The sequence below is a fragment of the Megalobrama amblycephala genome, linkage group LG7, assembly GCF_018812025.1.
Source record: "Megalobrama amblycephala isolate DHTTF-2021 linkage group LG7, ASM1881202v1, whole genome shotgun sequence".
In the NCBI taxonomy this organism is placed as follows: Eukaryota; Metazoa; Chordata; class Actinopteri; order Cypriniformes; family Xenocyprididae; genus Megalobrama; species Megalobrama amblycephala.
In genome coordinates, this window is record NC_063050.1 from 28,122,453 (window position 1) to 28,139,492 (window position 17,040).

Consider the following 17,040-nt stretch of genomic DNA (forward strand, 5'->3'; position numbering starts at 1 on the left):
GAAAACACTAATTAATAGCTTAGTAACAGGATCAATAGTGTAAGACATTAAACTTTCAAGCACATAATACAAGACACTTTCTTTTAAAATCTACAGGAGACTTTATTTATTGTAACACAAACTAAACTAACACATACACGCACACACACACACATTCATACATGTTGCAGAAAGAAAGGAAATAAGTGAGAAAGAATTTTAAGAGAATGAAATGATGAGCATGATTTCTAGCAAAATATGCACTTCAAAAGACCTGACCTGAACGAACCATGAATCATTAATTTAATGCACCAGTTCAGCTTTAGAATCTGGGAGGTACTTGCTTGTTGACTTTAAACGAGAATCTCCTCGCCGACGTTCTTGGCTTGGAGAGAAGAGTTTTTCCGAGTTTATGATTTGTTGCAGGATCTTTTCAGGTCCGGATTGTGGTTAGGTAAAACCCAATCATGTTCGAGCATGCTGGCAAATGGAATGAAGTCTCTTGTAGTGGCTGGAGTTTAAAGTTGAGGCGGCAAAAGTCGTTGGTTAAACTTTGCGGAAAAACTTAGAACACAAGACTCTCAACGGAAAAGAAAGTTAAGTAAGAGAAACAAAAAGTGAGTAAAAGTTGAATGGCTTGAATCAGCTGCTTGTCTGTCCTTTTGTCTTCAGCTTAGTCTTGTCTTCATTTTGTTCTTTTTTCTTCTTCTGGTCTTTGTTCTGTGATGTGACTATTTAATCCTAGGTGTTTGTGTCACGTTACATAGTGTAGGAACACTTACGACGAGGAGATTTGCAGAAAAGTAGACTTTTAATAAAGGAATCAAGGAACCAAGAGAAACTCAGGATAAATAACAACACATACAAATGTAAACGTAATACATTGACGAGAACCAACCAAGACTGAGGGAGAACACAGGGAATATATAGAGGGGCAAACAAGGCTAATTAACAGGACACAGCTGTGACTAATGAACTCAAAATGGGGTAACTAAGGAAACAAACAAGTGGCAGGAAAACTGAACAAAAGAACATGTGACACAACAGGAAACAGACACAGAACCCTGACATCATCCCCCCTCCTGGAAGGAGCGTCCTGCGCCGTACAACATCCACAGGGGTGGGAGGGTGGGCGCTCTGGAGGCTGGCAAGGATGTAGCACAGGGGACAGGAAGCCTCCAGAGCGGCGCCATGGCTGATAGTTCGGGGGGCCATGGTGGGTCAGGAAGTTCGGGGGGCCATGGCGGGTTAGGCAGCTCGGGGGGCCATGGTGGGTCAGGAAGTTCGGGGGTCTAGAGTGGTGCCGGTAGCTCAGTGGGCCATGGTGGTGCAGCCTCCTTGGCCTTTGCCCCTATTGCCACGGGTATATGGCGCCCCGCCCAAAAAAAAATTATTGGGAGGAGCTACGGGCTGGAGCAGAGTCTGGAGCGGGCTCATGGGCTGGACTCTGGAAGGGAACTGGAGCCCCCCCTGGGCTTGGGACAGAGACTGGAGTCCCCTCTGGGCTCGGGGCAGAGACTGGAGTCCCCTCTGGGCTCGGGGCGGAGACTGGAGCCCCCTCTGGGCCCTGGGAGTGGGGGCCTGACTCAGGGACTGGAGAGGAGTCTGGACTCTGGTCAGGGGCTGAATTAAGTTCAGACCAAAAGTCTATTAGCCATAGTTCCTCAGTACTTTCTGGAGAGGACCTAGGCAGTGGGGCCATTTTGGCTAAGGGCTCAGGCGTTGCAGCAGCCATCTTGACAGAGGGCTCAGGTGTGGCGGCGGCCATCTTGCGACGAGGCTCTGAATTGGCGAGAGCGGCCTCCCTCCAGTCAAGTCCTGAGGTGTCTGGGAGGTCTACAGGGAGGTGGTAGTTGGCCCTGATCCAGTCTTGTTGTGGTAGGGGCAGGTGATGGCAAGTTGACAACTAAATGTAGCTTTGGTGAGCATAAGGTTGGATAAGACTGACCCCAAACTTTTGAATAGTAGTGTATGTAGCATTCCTAATTTTTAAGGGTAGGGTTGGCAACTGTGGAGAGGCTAGCAATAGCAAGTTAGCTTTGAAACCATGAGATCCCACCCTCCCTTCAGAGTGCTCTCCAAAGCCACGCCTCATTCAAAAGCGTCATGAGAGACAGCGTTAATTTACCTCATGTCTCAAACCATATAACATTACAATAATAATGAACGTAAACAACTTGCAGAGGTCTGACTTGTACCACCTGACTGCTGCAAATTTATTTCGCCGTTCATAGTGTTGACATAGAAATGCATAAATCAGAGTCTGAGGACCTGAACAGCTTTGGGTAGAATGTCAAGGGTTGCTATCTCATGGCGTAGTTCAGGAGGAACTGAAAAAGGTGGCTGCTGTTTGTTTGTGGCGCTTGGCGACTCTCGGTCTATAACTTTGCAAAGCCTTATGGAACCCGCTGATGACGTGTGACATCTATGCGAGCAAGTACGTGGAGGTATGGAAATGACTTCAACAGAAGATATATGTACATGTTTGAATATTTAGAACACTTCTATTATTGATTGCTATCAGGATGTGAAAAGAGTTTCAACCAGTATAACAAAAAGTGTTTATAAAACAAATTGCCTACCCTACCTTTAAGTTTAATTTGAGTATTTAACTATAAATGTAATGTAAATGCATTAATGCTCACATTTAAAATCCATTAACCATAATAACATTTTTTCTCTCCATCAGGCTGATGGGTATTGCACGATCTGCAGTACTGGCTTTTGTGATTGACACCACAGGCAGTATGTCAAATGACATTGCAGAGGCCAAGAGAGTCGCCTTCAACATCATTGACAGTAAGAAAGGAACTCAAGATGAACCATCTGAATATATTCTAGTGCCGTTTAATGATCCAGGTGAGTGCAAAAAGGGTTTCAATTAAGCTTTGAAATACATAGCACATAAAAATATTTGATAAAATTACTTTTACTTAGACTAAGTTCTTCCTGCGCTGAGTGGCGCATTGAGAGACGAGCGATCTCCAGTGTACTTGGTCTAGCACGGCAGCTTCAGCTTCGTCCCATGATATTCCCACAGCATTCATATCTTTGAATAAACACGTTGCGCCATGTGTTTTTCGGATTCCCAGGCTTTTTTGGCATCCTATATTTGGTCTTGTCCAAGCGTCCATGTCATCGGCGCTTTTGGAAGTCCGGTTTGTGGAAGACGAAGCAGATACCCGGCGAATCGAAACAGTTGTTCGGCAACCAAGTCTACTAGGAGTTAGTCTCAGCCTCAGACATCATGCCCAAGGACCATTAGCTGAACATTTGATGCATATGGCACACTTATCTGGAAACACTTCAGGAGTTTCGAAGTCATCATCTGGTTGGTTGAATTCTACAGGATGTCCAGGAGACATGTGTGTCATGTCCTTTAACGGTCCACCTGGAAACAAATGCCATGATGCCAAACTCTTCTGTCAGACTGAAGGTCTGGCTACGCTAGACTAACTGGGGGTCGACTCGAGGTGCAGCGGTATACTTCTTTGTTGATTATATGATTTCTGTATGATATTTGCAGAATTCACCGCAGGCAGTTTTGGTGGAAAATGTTAAGTTGTCGTTCGATGGTCGCTGTCAGTTTCCACATCTCTGAGGTGTATGCCGCCGTCATCAATCTTGGCTCATCTGTGGCAAGAGATTGTTTTATGGGGTGGGGGCGCCAGCCCCACAACCATCGCTCCTCCTTGCTAACCCGGGTTTGGGACCGGCGATAGCGGAGTTCAGTAATTAATTATACTCAACTGTTTTTATTGATACTTTTCATTATTAAATGTAAATTAAAATAGGTTTATTTAATAGCAACATTTGTTTGACATCCTTGTTTTTTTCCCCACTGAGTATGTTGTTATGCCTTAGAATTTGACTAAAATTAAGTACTTTTTGGAAAAGCACTTCATGTTGATAATTTGCCTATAAGGTGCCTTAAAATGTTTCCTCTGTAGGCAGCTCACTAGGACTTGGAAAAGAGCAATTATGTACTTTTTTTATTACTCTTTTTATTGCAAAAATGATCTAATATTTTTTACAGCTATGATTTGTATGAATTTGCAGATTTTGGACCACTAATAAGAACCACAAACCCAGATGTAATGAAGTCAGAGATCTCCAAGCTCATAGCTGTTGGAGGAGGAGATACACCAGAAATGTGCCTGTCAGGACTTCAGGTACGTGTGGCCTTTCAGCCAATCAGCTCAATCCTCATATCTGATTAGCAACCACAATGGTCTCTGGTTAGAAGTAATAAATATTATAATATTGAATATTATAGAATTTAAGAGAACATGTGAATCTTTTCACAACACTAAAAGGGATTCCATTTTTATTGACCACCCTTCATGGTTCTTCTTCTTTCTAACATTCTGTCTCTCCCACAGTTGGCTCTGACAGGTGCTCCCTCCTCCTCACAAATATATGTGTTTACCGACGCTCCACCTAAAGATACATACCTGAATAAAACCATCACCGCTCTCATCCGCAGCACCAAGTCTACAGTAAACTGTCCATCACTGATTCACTTTCAGTCTTTGCCATCAACATTTTCACCAGCTCTCCATTAGTTACCCACATTTCCATCTCTCACCCTCTTTTCAGGTGACTTCCTTAATGACGACATTTAGCAGGAGGAGAAGGTCATTGAATGCACGGTCAGAATTTCAGGTGTATTATGACATGGCCTTGGCCTCTGGTGGTCAAGCCATTGAGGTCCCCAAGTCCAGCATCTCTCAAGCCACTAAAATTATTGTTGATACCTCTACTTCAGCCCTGGTATGATCAGCATCTTATAGTCATTTTGAAATTGTAAATATCTCACAAACCAAACAGTTATACCAGCTTACTGACATAAAGTACTGAAAAGCCAGAGTTTTTTCCTTGCAAATGTTTGCACACCCTGTCTTCTTCTGTCAGGTGACAATTCTTCAGCGCTCCAGAGATCCAGGACGTGTGGAGAGTTTCTCCTTCCTACTGGATAGGTCTGTGTCCAACACTACCATCTACATCACAGGAAGTAGCCTCACATTCAACCTACGCAGCCCGACAGGTAAACTTTTAATAGAATGCAAACCACATATTGTTGAAAACCAAATTAAAGCATTTTTGTTAACTAACATAAAAATATTTTTTGTAACCAAACCATATTCATTATACAAAAGTTAGGTGTATTTGAATGAGAATATTAACATTGAAATGTTAATATAGAAATTAGACAATGTAGAAATACAATGTGAATCATATAAAATGAAAAGTAAAAATAATAGTAGTTTACACAGAAAATAATAGTTTACACTGAATTAACTTAAATACAAATTTAACATAATGACTTAACTTATTGACTATGCAATTGTTTTACAAACCACTAGACTTAAAATTGGAAATGGGAAATGCATCCTGTCTAACCAGAAAAGGGGAAAAAAACATAACCCCTCTTGGTATGAAAAATGAATGACCAGAAGTGGTGATATCAAAAGCACTGCATGGTATATTATAAAACTTGAAATCTTTGCAGCATGCCAGGATTAAACATGAAATGCCACTAGGTCGCAATAACACTGAGAAATTGAAATAATTTTAAATGATACCAGTTAGCGCATTAACTTTGGCAGCCATACAAACAAAATAAATTGAATCTAGAAAACTCTGAAAATTAAACTAAAATTAAAACTAACAATGTTAGAGTGATATGTTAGAAGTTATTGAAAATAACACTGAAAATAACAGTAAATAAAAATGTAAAACTATAGTAAGTTTATATTATATTGTACTATACTTATTTGGTTGATTCTTGATTGTTATTATGAACAGCTTCAATATAAGATATTAAAGTAAGTTTCTCCACTATTATCTAATGGTATGCACTTGCTTCCAGGTGTGTCTCAATCTAACACTGTTGCCAACGGACCTCTGGGAACAATTCAGAAAGTAGGAAACCTGCAACGAATACAATTAAATGAAACTGAGATGGGTTTGTGGTTTATTGACATGACGACAAGTCAGTCCTACGCCATAAAAGTGATTGGTGAGCCTTCGTGTATATATTTAATTAACCAATGCAAGACTAAAGTCTTTGCCAACCTCTATTTAGGACTTTTTAATGTAGACAGTAAAGAAATTCATTTAAATTTAAAACAAACGCACATTTTTCAGGCCAGAGTGCGATTACATTTATCTACAACTTTGTGGAGGAATTCAAAGGACCCCATCCTGGATATGCTGCCATTGATGGGCGGCCGTTAGCAGGTTTGAACTGCTGTTGTGTTTAACTAATCGATTCTTATAAAATGATTTGAATGGGGGTGTTAAAAGATTGTTTTCTCTTTATTCAGGCTCACCGGCTAAGCTGCTACTAACACTGTCTGGAGAGAAAGGTCCAGAGGCTCTAGAGGTGCATGAGGTCGCTCTCGTGGATGTGTCTGGGGTCAAAGTGTCTAATGGATCCATAGAGAAAATGGCTGGTGGAAATTTCCTAGTTACTGTGAAAGAAGTGCCAGAAGGAGAGTTTGTGGTCTTGCTGAAAGGAAAAGACAAGACCTTCTCCAGCTTGTTCCAGAGGCAGACCACCACACAGATGTCTCAGTCCAAAGTCACTGTCAAGGTACAAACTGCGCGACACATTTTTAAAACTATATTTGAACCATTATGACATTATGACTTAGTGAGCTGTACCAATAGGTAGATACATCATCTTTAAATATGTTGCTTCCCGAGATAACAATTTTAATCAAGATTTGAATTAATTGTTGCATATATTCTTTACAGAGAGAATGGCATTATATTCCCAGATTGCATTGCACCAAGTTTAGTAATAAAATAAACACTAGGCCATCAGTCTGAGGGTGATACGGGGTGGTTCGCACTCTCTTAATCCCTAACAGTTGATATACCTGGTGTAGGGTATGGCTCATGAAGTTAGGACCTTGGTCTGTAAGAACCTCTCGTGGTAGGCCTACTTGTGAAAAGAATCTCAAAAGTGCTGTGGATATCTGTTTGGCAGTGACCTCTCTAAGTGGATAAGCCTCCGGGTACCTTGTGGCATAGTCACAAATTACTAAAATGAATCGGTTCCCTGCCTGACTTCTCTCCAGTGGGCCAACAATATCCATTCCTATCCTTTCAAATGGAGAGTCAACAACAGGCAATGGTATGAGCGGGGCATATGCAGGGGTACGACCAACAGCAAGCTGACACTCAGGGCATGTCTTACAATACTCCTTAACCTCACTGTACATTCTGGGCCAGTAAAACCTCTTGGCAATCCGCATCAAAGTTTTCATAAATCCCAAGTGACCTGCCCAAGGGATGGAGTGTCCTAGATCTAATATCTCCCTTCTCTGTGTCTTTGGTACAACCAACTGCTTGCCGTCCTCCTTACTTTCTCTGTACAAGAGTCTATTTCTCAGTACAAATCTTTCACCCAACAAAACATTCACCCCTTCCTTCTCCCTTACCTGTCTAAAACAGTCAGCTAAGGTAGGATCTTCATTCTGAAGCTTAGCAAGATCATTCGGAATGACAATGTCTGTATCACTCAATTCAGGTTCCTCTACCTCAGCTTGCTCTGTGTTCTCTATCAAAGTTTCGACATGCTCTCTACGTAGCTGTAGACTATCCTCCTCTGTAGGTTTTGGTTCTGCAACAGTAACTTCAGAATAAAAAGGTATCGTTTGCAGTGACTCATCAGTACCTTGGGTTGGTGTGTCTTGTACCTGCTGCCTAGCCTGAGCTCTTGTCACTACTCCACACCATGTGGTCTCCTGCACCAAATCAACCAACACTGGCAAATCTGTGCCTAACAGAATGGGGTATGGCAGTCTCTGAGCTACTCCAACCTTCATGAGATATGGATGATTATGCACCTCAATGTAGACCTCAGCTGTTGGCAAATTAGTACTATCCCCATGAACACAACAAACAGTCACAGTTTCCTCCTCCCTCCAGCTATCTCTGGGTACATATTTGGCCTCTACCAATGTGTGGGCACAACCTGTGTCTACCAAAGCTGGAAGTGGTTTACCATTCAACAAGACTGTGACAACTGGCTCTAAGTCATGTTTAGGGGTTGCATACTGTACTAGCCGTGGAACATAACAGAGACTTGCTATCTTAGGCTTTTTTAAGGGGCAGTGTGGTCTAGTATGCCCTGGCTCACCACAATTATAACACACAACTTCCTTAGTGTCTGTAGTTTGAGGTAGGGGCACAGGTGTTGTGGGTTTACTGTATGTGGATTTCAGAATCTTAGATTGGCCTTGAGAGCTTGAACACCCCCCCAACCCCTCAGACTTACCCTTGGTGGCCTGCAGGACTCCAGCATATTGGAAGTTTCCCGGACCCCTCCTTGCTGCTATATAGACCTCCACCAGGTTAGCAGCATGTGCAGCAGTGGTTGGATTCCGTTCCTTGACCCACGTTCTCACCTCTGGGTGCAAGACCCGCAGGTACTGTTCAAGCACAATAGCCTCCATGATGTTATCTTTGCTGCTCTTGGTGAACTGGGCCCACTTGCAGAACAGGTCCTTAAGGCAAGTGTAGAGTTCTTTTGGTGACTCGTGCATAGGGGTATTTAAAGAACGGAACCTCAGTTGATAGGTCTCAGTGCTGATCTCATACTTTTTCAGTATGGCTTGCTTCAGCTGGTCATAATCCTGTGTCTGGGAAGGATTCATTGCCACAAAAGCACTCCTGGCCTTGCCTGTAAGCAGGGGTATAAGGCGTATAGCCCAGTCTCCTCTCGGCCACTGGTAAACTTCAGCCAGTCTCTCAAAAGTGGTCAAAAAGTGTTCTATGTCATCTGTGTCCTCAAGCCTGGCCAAACTTGGCTCCTGGCCTTTCACCCCGGCTGCCGTTCCATCACTATCTGTACCTGAAACTCTGGTACGCTCCATATCCAGCTGCATTTGGTTGACTTGATGGCTGAGGACTTCGTAGTGTTGCTCTCGTCTAGCAGTTTCACGCTCCTGCCGTTCGTCCCGCTCTCGCTGATACCACATGAAGGACTCAAACATGTGTGCAAGAGTAGTAATTGCAGTGTTGGAAATCTCAGAAGCATAGACCAGGAGACTTTGGGATCTCTTGAAGCAGAAGTTACTCTTTATTGAGAAACACACTGTGCGTCGCTGTGGTCATCCAAAGTCTAACTAAGGCAGTGACTTGGTAGTTCATATACATTCAAGGGGGAGGGATACATAGAGTAGAGGTGTGGACAATCTAAACAAAAGGATGCAAATGCAGTACAGGAATCAGATCATTGCCTACATTTCCCAGCCATGATCTAATCAGCATAACTGTGTCATTCAAATGCATAGGTGCTAATCCAATCAGTCTGGCAGTATCACCTATACCTTTACATTATCATAGAGACAAAAGCACTGCTGTATCTTGAGCTTGTCCTGCCAAATGGTCAGGATGTAGGATCCGCAGATCTTAAACAGATTCTTAAATTTGTAATTCCACAGTTCCCCCTTTGAGAGTTCTAATAACTCTCACATAATACAAATTTAAACCTTCTTAAATCCCTTCTATAACATATGTTTGTTAACATAAGTTCCATCTTCCAGTCATGCAACTTGTAACAGTTACAGGCACATACATCTTATTCTGTGTCGTGTCCAACATTTACATAAGTGTTTTTCTTTAACTTGAGTATACTGTTGACACACATATACAACGCAGGGTGGTAACATGTTGTATTAACTACATGATGACACAGAAAAACCATGTAGCATAAGCGTGGAAGTCCTAAAAGTCCATGGCGCCTGAATAGCTGTGGAGTCTGTTCCCGGGAGAGTCCATTTCCATGTTTGTCCCAAGATGATTATTTGTCATCGTGCAACTCCAAGTTGCTCTGATGAGTCCGTCATCATGAAGGTTGTTCATGGATATCTGAGGTGATGCTTTACACCAGGTGCTGCTTGTGAGACGTCATGGCATATACACATACCTGCACACAAGAAAACAAAGAGACAGCAGACCAGCAGTATTCATGCATAGACTTTAGTACGTTAGACCTCTGATGATCGTATAGTTTTTCTGTCTAACTCTGATCATCATAAACTTCTAGTGATCGTATAGTGGTTTTGTTCTTCTTTTTCTTAACCTATTCTTAATCAATTTGACACCTATAGACCAGTAAGGTTGGGATAAACTGAGAGAGGGGGAAACCTATGAGGAAGTCTTCACCACAGGGTTAACCCCCGAGGCCTTATGCACTTCGGTTCTTCCCTGGGCTCCTCACTGGTCTGTGTGTCCTATTCTCTCCCTGTAGTTAATTTCCAAATTTAAGGTGCTACATCTCCATCTTCCATTGAAACATCAGTCATAGCAGACATCATAACCCATTGAGGATGGACAAGTGAATGGAGTGTGCTGCAGCATAACATTTAAGGCTGTGAGTGTACTTAACCAGTGTCCCCCAAATAGTGGAAGTGACAGTCAACTTTCATTTGTTCATAATGAGTCTTTCAGCTTTCTAGTAGATTACTGGGGAAATTAAGCACTCACAGCCCAAATGGTTAGCATGTCAGCAAGCTGTTGCTCCAAGAGTTTGGAGAAGAGGGGAGGGGCAGTTTCAGTGTAGCAAGTAGACTGAGTAGGAGCTGAGTAAAGCTGTTCATTTCTTTTAATGTCTTTTTGTTTTTCCTACACTCTTTCATCCAATGTCCAGGTTTACCACAGTAATGACAACTGCCTTCTCTCTTAGGACGTTTACGTTTCTGTCGATTCTCTGTGTTGACCTTAAAGGATGCTGCTGCAATCTTTACTCTTGTCTTGACATCTGAGTCTCTTTCCCAAATAGCTAACCTATCCAAGCTGTTTTGCAGGGTTCCATTGGACCATGTGAGGTCTAAGAAAGGCAATGCATTTCTGTATTCTGATGAAAGCCCATCAAACCACATGCGGACCAGTGGTCCATTATCCTCTAACACCTTCTCTGGAGTGTCAGCTATTCCACTGTATGCTGCAGCTAACTGACAAAATCTTTCAGTGTACTCACTTACAGTTTCATCCTTCGTCTGTACACAACTAGTGATCTTTGACCAGTCTACCTTTGGTCCAACAAGGTTCTGTAACACTCTCAGAACTCCTTCTCTCAATTCACCTTTGCTGGAATGCTGAAACTCAGAATTATTTACAGCACTTTCAAAATCATTGAATTCTGACTCTTTCAGGATTTGTGACATTAGCTGGGTGACGTCAGCTAGGGACATATCATAGAGCTTCATTTTTCTGGACAACTCTGTTCTAAACTCAGAAAAGTTTCTATGCACTGATGGCAAATTCTCAGCAATTCTTTCTATGTCTTCAGGACCTATAGTGGTACTGACCGCTTGTAACTGCAGTATGGGGGTTACAGATGGAACTGTGTCAACCCCTTTTGCCCTACTCTGAGCCTTTTGTCTCGCTCCACACACTTCAACTGCATTTACATCTTTATCCATGAATCCAGTATTGCTATTGCCCTCTAGTCTACAGAAAGACTGTATCTCAGGATAGCTTTCATCTGACTGTTGGTCTTTTGAGTCACATTTGGTTGATGCCTTGTTAAGGCCCAACTTCTGAGTAAGACGAGACATTCGAGTGTGCAACTGTTTGTTCTGCTCTTCTAACTTAGCAATACGTTGGATTTGTTCTTGTGCAATGGATAGAGTAAATTCTCTGTGGCAGCAGACAATGCCCTTCATATTTTTCTTCCGAATACAAGCACCAAGTACCTTTTTGCATTCTTCAATGGACCAAACTTTTTCTGGATGAATCCCAAATTTCTTTGTCAAATCCAATCTGACTGACTCAGTCACTATTGAGTCCATGTGCTTTCCTAACAATGATTTGAACTCACTATCTGTCCATAAAGGGGTAGCTAGTCCACCTTTCTCAGTTGTTGGAATTTTTCTAGCATTCTTTCTCAACATTGTGTAATGTCTTTCTGGCACAACAATACACTTCAACACTTCCCTGACAGAGCAGAGGTTAATCTAGTTAATACACATCGTAATGTATTCAACCTTCTCTGGTGAGCAGAGTAGAACCAACTTGCTAAGACACTGTAACAGTTATAACCTTCCCTGAGTTAACAGAGGATGAACCTTCTTCTCTAGCAAAGTAGAGGGTGGCTATTCTGTTAACACACCACCTTCCCTGATAAAACAGAGGACAACACAAATTATTAGCACTTTACACTAATTCTTCCCTGCCTGAACAGAGGATACCTAATTATTAGCATGTGATGCTTAACTTCCCTGCCTAAACAGAGGATAAACTTCATCTCTAAAAGAACATTTTAGAGGATAACTTAGTTAACCAAACCCTACAGCTGTCTGTTAACTCCTCTCTGACGGCGCAGAGGATAACAACTTTGTACTGGTCTTAATGATTCTTTTGGATAGAGTATCACTCACCAACCCTTGGGTGTACAGGAAAATTCAGCCTGGATCTTCTTTTGGATCAGATCTTTGTTGTGCTTGAAGTTTCAATCTGGATTGAGATGAGAAGCTCTATCCGGGTCACGGCACCAAAACTGTTGGAAATCTCAGAAGCATAGACCAGGAGACTTTGGGATCTCTTGAAGCAGAAGTTACTCTTTATTGAGAAACACGCTGTGCGTCGCTGTGGTCATCCAAAATCTAACTAAGGCAGTGACTTGGTAGTTCATATACATTCAAGGGGGAGGGATACATAGAGTAGAGGTGTGGACAATCTAAACAAAAGGATGCAAATGCAGTACAGGAATCAGATCATTGCCTACATTTCCCAGCCATGATCTAATCAGCATAACTGTGTCATTCAAATGCATAGGTGCTAATCCAATCAGTCTGGCAGTATCACCTATACCTTTACATTATCATAGAGACAAAAGCACTGCTGTATCTTGAGCTTGTCCTGCCAAATGGTCAGGATGTAGGATCCGCAGATCTTAAACAGATTCTTAAATTTGTAATTCCACAGCAGCATCCCCTCCAGCTGACGGAACCTCAGCAGGTTGGACACTTGCCTCCAGGGCACCTCCTATGGCACCCTGATCCTTGTCCTGAACTGTGCCTTCCTCAGGCTGACTCCTTAATTTGGGAGGCATGTCAGAAGAGGTAAAAAAAAAAAATATCCCCACTTGTCGCTCAACTGGTACTGAATCCCACTTCTGACACCACTTGTTAGGATGTACCAGTGGCCAGAGGTGTAAAAAAAATAACAGGGGACAAAAATGCACAGTTCAGAGTGGTTTTAATCCAAAAAGTGCAAACAAGTAGTTCTCCCAGTTGTGCACAGTAGCAATAGTCAAAAACAAAACAACAAAGGAAAAGTTAACTTGATAACTAAAGAAAATGAAATAAACACCTATTGTGTAAAGTATTTTTGGTATTCCTTTCTGTGTAACATTATTGGAACAGGATGCATCACTGAACATTAAACATTTAAACAAATAACAATATTTAACAGACAAAAAACAAAACTAACAACATGGGATGATAAATGGGATGTTACAACACCAAAATTAGGGCACAACATACAACTACATAAGGATGGTATAGTTTGCCGGCATTTATTTTGTACATATGTGTAATGGTGGAAAGAGTTTGTTGTACATATACCCATGCCCAGTCCCTTCAAAATAAAAGTCCTAGGTCACAGTCAGTCTGTGACATCTGTGCCAAAAATACTCTTCCAAATCCTCATAAACTTCGCAGTCTTTTTTCGAATATGTGCCAGTGTGACATCAGAAAGGTCGTAATTCCTTGTACGGGCACTTCTCCCGGAAGAGCGCACATCGCAGAGAGCGATGGTGTATTGTGTGTGTTTAAATACATTTGTTTAGCTGACCATTGATAGCTTGTAGACGATCGCTACACAAAAGCTTCGCGTGCTCATCACTCTTTAGCTCCGCTCACAGGACATGCCTCCAGGCGCTCGGCTGTTTTCGGAAAGACTCGGTACAGCATATGTATCTTTTATAAATATGATAAAACTAAAGACTTTTTGGAGATATGAAGGATGCACTACTACTCTATAGGTGCTCAAGTTTAACATGAGAAACTGTGTGTGATACCCCCCTTTAACCTTGTTGTTATGTTAATGAATTTGGAGTATTTTAAATATATTAGGCCTATATATTATATTTCCATATAAGAGGTTTATGCACGACCTTTCAGTAATTTTTCACACTCTCTAAAGACGCACTCTTGAAGAAATATCTATGTATAAAATTACCAAGAGTATGTGGTCCAGCAATACCTTTTAGTATGAAAGTATTGATGAATCATGATTTGTTTGGGAAAACATTTGTATGCAGATTTCATGCACAAATTTGTACATATACATGGTTAGTGAATGAGACCCATTGTCCTTAAAAAGTATTTAAAAAAAAAAAGTATGCTTATTTAAAGTCACCATGTCATCAAAATGGACAATTTTCTTTTTGGGGGGAATATTGCTATATTTATTATAGATTATTTATCTGCGCACATCATTATTTTTTGTAATTTATTTTCCCACATAAACTTTAATCAAAATAACTTCCCCTCCCACTTGCAGTGACCTCTTCTCTTCTCTGATGATGAAAGGGCAGGACAACCTGCCACTCACATAAAATCACAGCAATAGCAAACCACAACCATCCACCGATCCAATCAATTCCCAATGGACAAAATCAAGTCCTGCCTACACCTTTTCTTGTTCGTAAAGCAGTTTAACTCGGATATATGTCACAATAAGGAAGAAAGACTATCGCAATTTGTGTTTCATGCCATCTTTAAGTACTATGTTGTTAGCTTAGCAAAATGCTAACATAAAAAATCTATTGAAATCTGTAGTAAAGTCTCTTATGTAGAAACCAGTCCATGAAAGTTAGAATATTTCCTTCCGAAGGCATTAGGCAGCTCACTAGTTGTTTGAACAAATCTAGTTTAATTTTAATGCTATTATTTTTTTTTATTAAATGTCCTCTCTTTTGTTTTACCTCTCCATCTACAGGCAAAGGCAGACAGCTCCATGTTGCCAGGAGAAGAATTTAAACTAAATTTTACTGTTAAAACCAACGGACCAAGCGGTGCCTACACAATTCGTGCAAGGAATGACAAAAAAATCTCTATGACACATCCACCAACGTAATTTCTCCACTTCTCAAATCACTCAGTGATTACTAACGTACAAGCTTTTATAGCTTTTCTTGTCAAGAACAAAACTCTGTGCCTCAGTTCTGTTTCTTTCTCATCACAGGCTCAGTCTCGTGAGCGGCGGCAGTGCTCAAGGGACAGTGTCTCTCACTCCTCCTGCTGATACGGTCTCAGGCACAGATGTTACGCTAACCATCGAGGCAGAGGGTCCTGGAGGAAGTGATTCTAACTATGCTGTCCTTCGCCTTTCTGTTCTCTCCAAGGTAACCTCACATGGTTTTAATTTAGACAGACCAATAAAGTGTTCTGCTGTTGTGGAGTTGACATATCTCCACAAATGAGGCATATTTCTATTTGAAATGTCATTTTTCAACAAACCACAAGCCATGAGTCATTTCAGTCATGGTTTCTCTACTGATTTTGCAGTAGTGGTGACCCAACACTGACTGAAACATTTTTGTGTACAAAAGCATTAATATTAAACAATTATATTTATTAGACCCAACAAAATGCTCAATTATTAATTTGACTTAGAAATATTAGGAAAATGGGTAGTTTACATCTTTAAATGTTAAAATTCAGATTTGCCATCACTGGAATAAATACAAAAATATTTTACATTTCTATAATAGTTAAAAAATTTACTGTTTTTACTGTTTTATTCAAATAAATGTAAATATATATTATAAATATTCTATTGTATGCCATGTTATTCTTCAGTAAGCTGTTGTTTTAACTCATCTTTTACTGTTCTGTTCAGGTGACTGACTTGACACCTCCAAAATGTGAAATTGTCGATGTACAGGGCACTTGCTACTCCTCCTCTTGCAACAAATCAAACTGGGAATTGTCTGTCAACATCACAGACCGTAATGGCACAGGCATTGAGAGAATTTCCATCCAGCAAGGCAGTGGAAACTTAACCCAGAAGAAAGTGGAAGATGGTGTGATGGGTCTATATGAGGCCTCATGTTGTTCAACTTCCGTGACTTTGTCCGCGGTTGACAAGGTCGGGAACGTGGGCAGGTGCAGTTACACCATGAAGTCTAGTGCAGGCTCTTGCCTCATGTCCCTCCCTCTGTGGGCATCTCTGCTTTTATACGGTTTTCTACGTGAATCCTTCACTCTGTAAGGATATTGAGTTCATCAGCCAAATACACAATCATCCTCTTTCTCATCCCATCCTTTATAAAGTTTTCTTAGAGCTGTGAAATAATGTAAAGCAAAACATTTCATTCCAAACATTCCATTATTGGCATTTCCAATACAAAATTGCATTTTATGTCTCAGTAAACTTACTTACAACTTTACAAAATGCAACCTTAAGGACAATGACAGTTATACAACATGAAGCATTATAGTATGGAGCAAATTTCACTCCATACTATTGTCTCAATAATAATTTATGCAAAAGACATGATGTGCACATGAGTAGCCAATTTCACATGCATGAAACCTAATTCACCTGCACAAAAAACAATTCTTGTGCGCAAAATAAAATTCTATATTCATAAAATTCGTTTCACTAATGCAAAACAATTTACTAGTTTATCACTGAATCTGAATCAAATTGTCATTCACGTGTGAGTGGCCTTGGATTTGTGTGTGTGTTTTGATATTTTCCTGACAGCACTCTCCTCCGACACGGGTCTGTCGAATTCTTTAGCCAAAAGAGTGGTGGAACTATGACACATTTTTGTAGGCCAAAACCCAGAAGCGAGTTAGCATTTTAGCACTTCTGATTCCATCATCCTGAAGTCAATGAGTTTTTTGAATTGGTTTTTGGTTAAATGGCTGAAATAAGGTCCATGGTTAACACAAGCTATGCATACTTTAAAGGTGCCCTAGAACCCTTTTTTCACAAGATGTAATATAAGTCTAAGGTGTCCCCTGAATGTGTCTGTGAAGTTTCAGCTTAAAATACACCATAGATTTTTTATTATTCCATTTTTTA

The 17,040-nt window shown here is 41.0% G+C and overlaps 1 protein-coding gene across 1 annotated transcript in view; it reads left to right on the forward strand.

Annotated features, from left to right (window-relative positions):
• Positions 1 to 17,040, forward strand: part of LOC125272179 (von Willebrand factor A domain-containing protein 7-like) — a 33,267-nt gene extending 16,227 nt beyond the window's left edge. Inside the window, exons 7-17 of the mRNA XM_048196848.1 lie at positions 2,669 to 2,838; positions 4,039 to 4,151; positions 4,362 to 4,478; positions 4,579 to 4,752; positions 4,894 to 5,026; positions 5,852 to 6,001; positions 6,130 to 6,222; positions 6,309 to 6,577; positions 14,944 to 15,077; positions 15,190 to 15,349; positions 15,847 to 17,040. Coding sequence (XP_048052805.1) covers positions 2,669 to 2,838; positions 4,039 to 4,151; positions 4,362 to 4,478; positions 4,579 to 4,752; positions 4,894 to 5,026; positions 5,852 to 6,001; positions 6,130 to 6,222; positions 6,309 to 6,577; positions 14,944 to 15,077; positions 15,190 to 15,349; positions 15,847 to 16,218 — 1,885 coding nt within the window. The 3' untranslated portion in view covers positions 16,219 to 17,040. The remainder of the gene's footprint in view (positions 1 to 2,668; positions 2,839 to 4,038; positions 4,152 to 4,361; positions 4,479 to 4,578; positions 4,753 to 4,893; positions 5,027 to 5,851; positions 6,002 to 6,129; positions 6,223 to 6,308; positions 6,578 to 14,943; positions 15,078 to 15,189; positions 15,350 to 15,846) is intronic.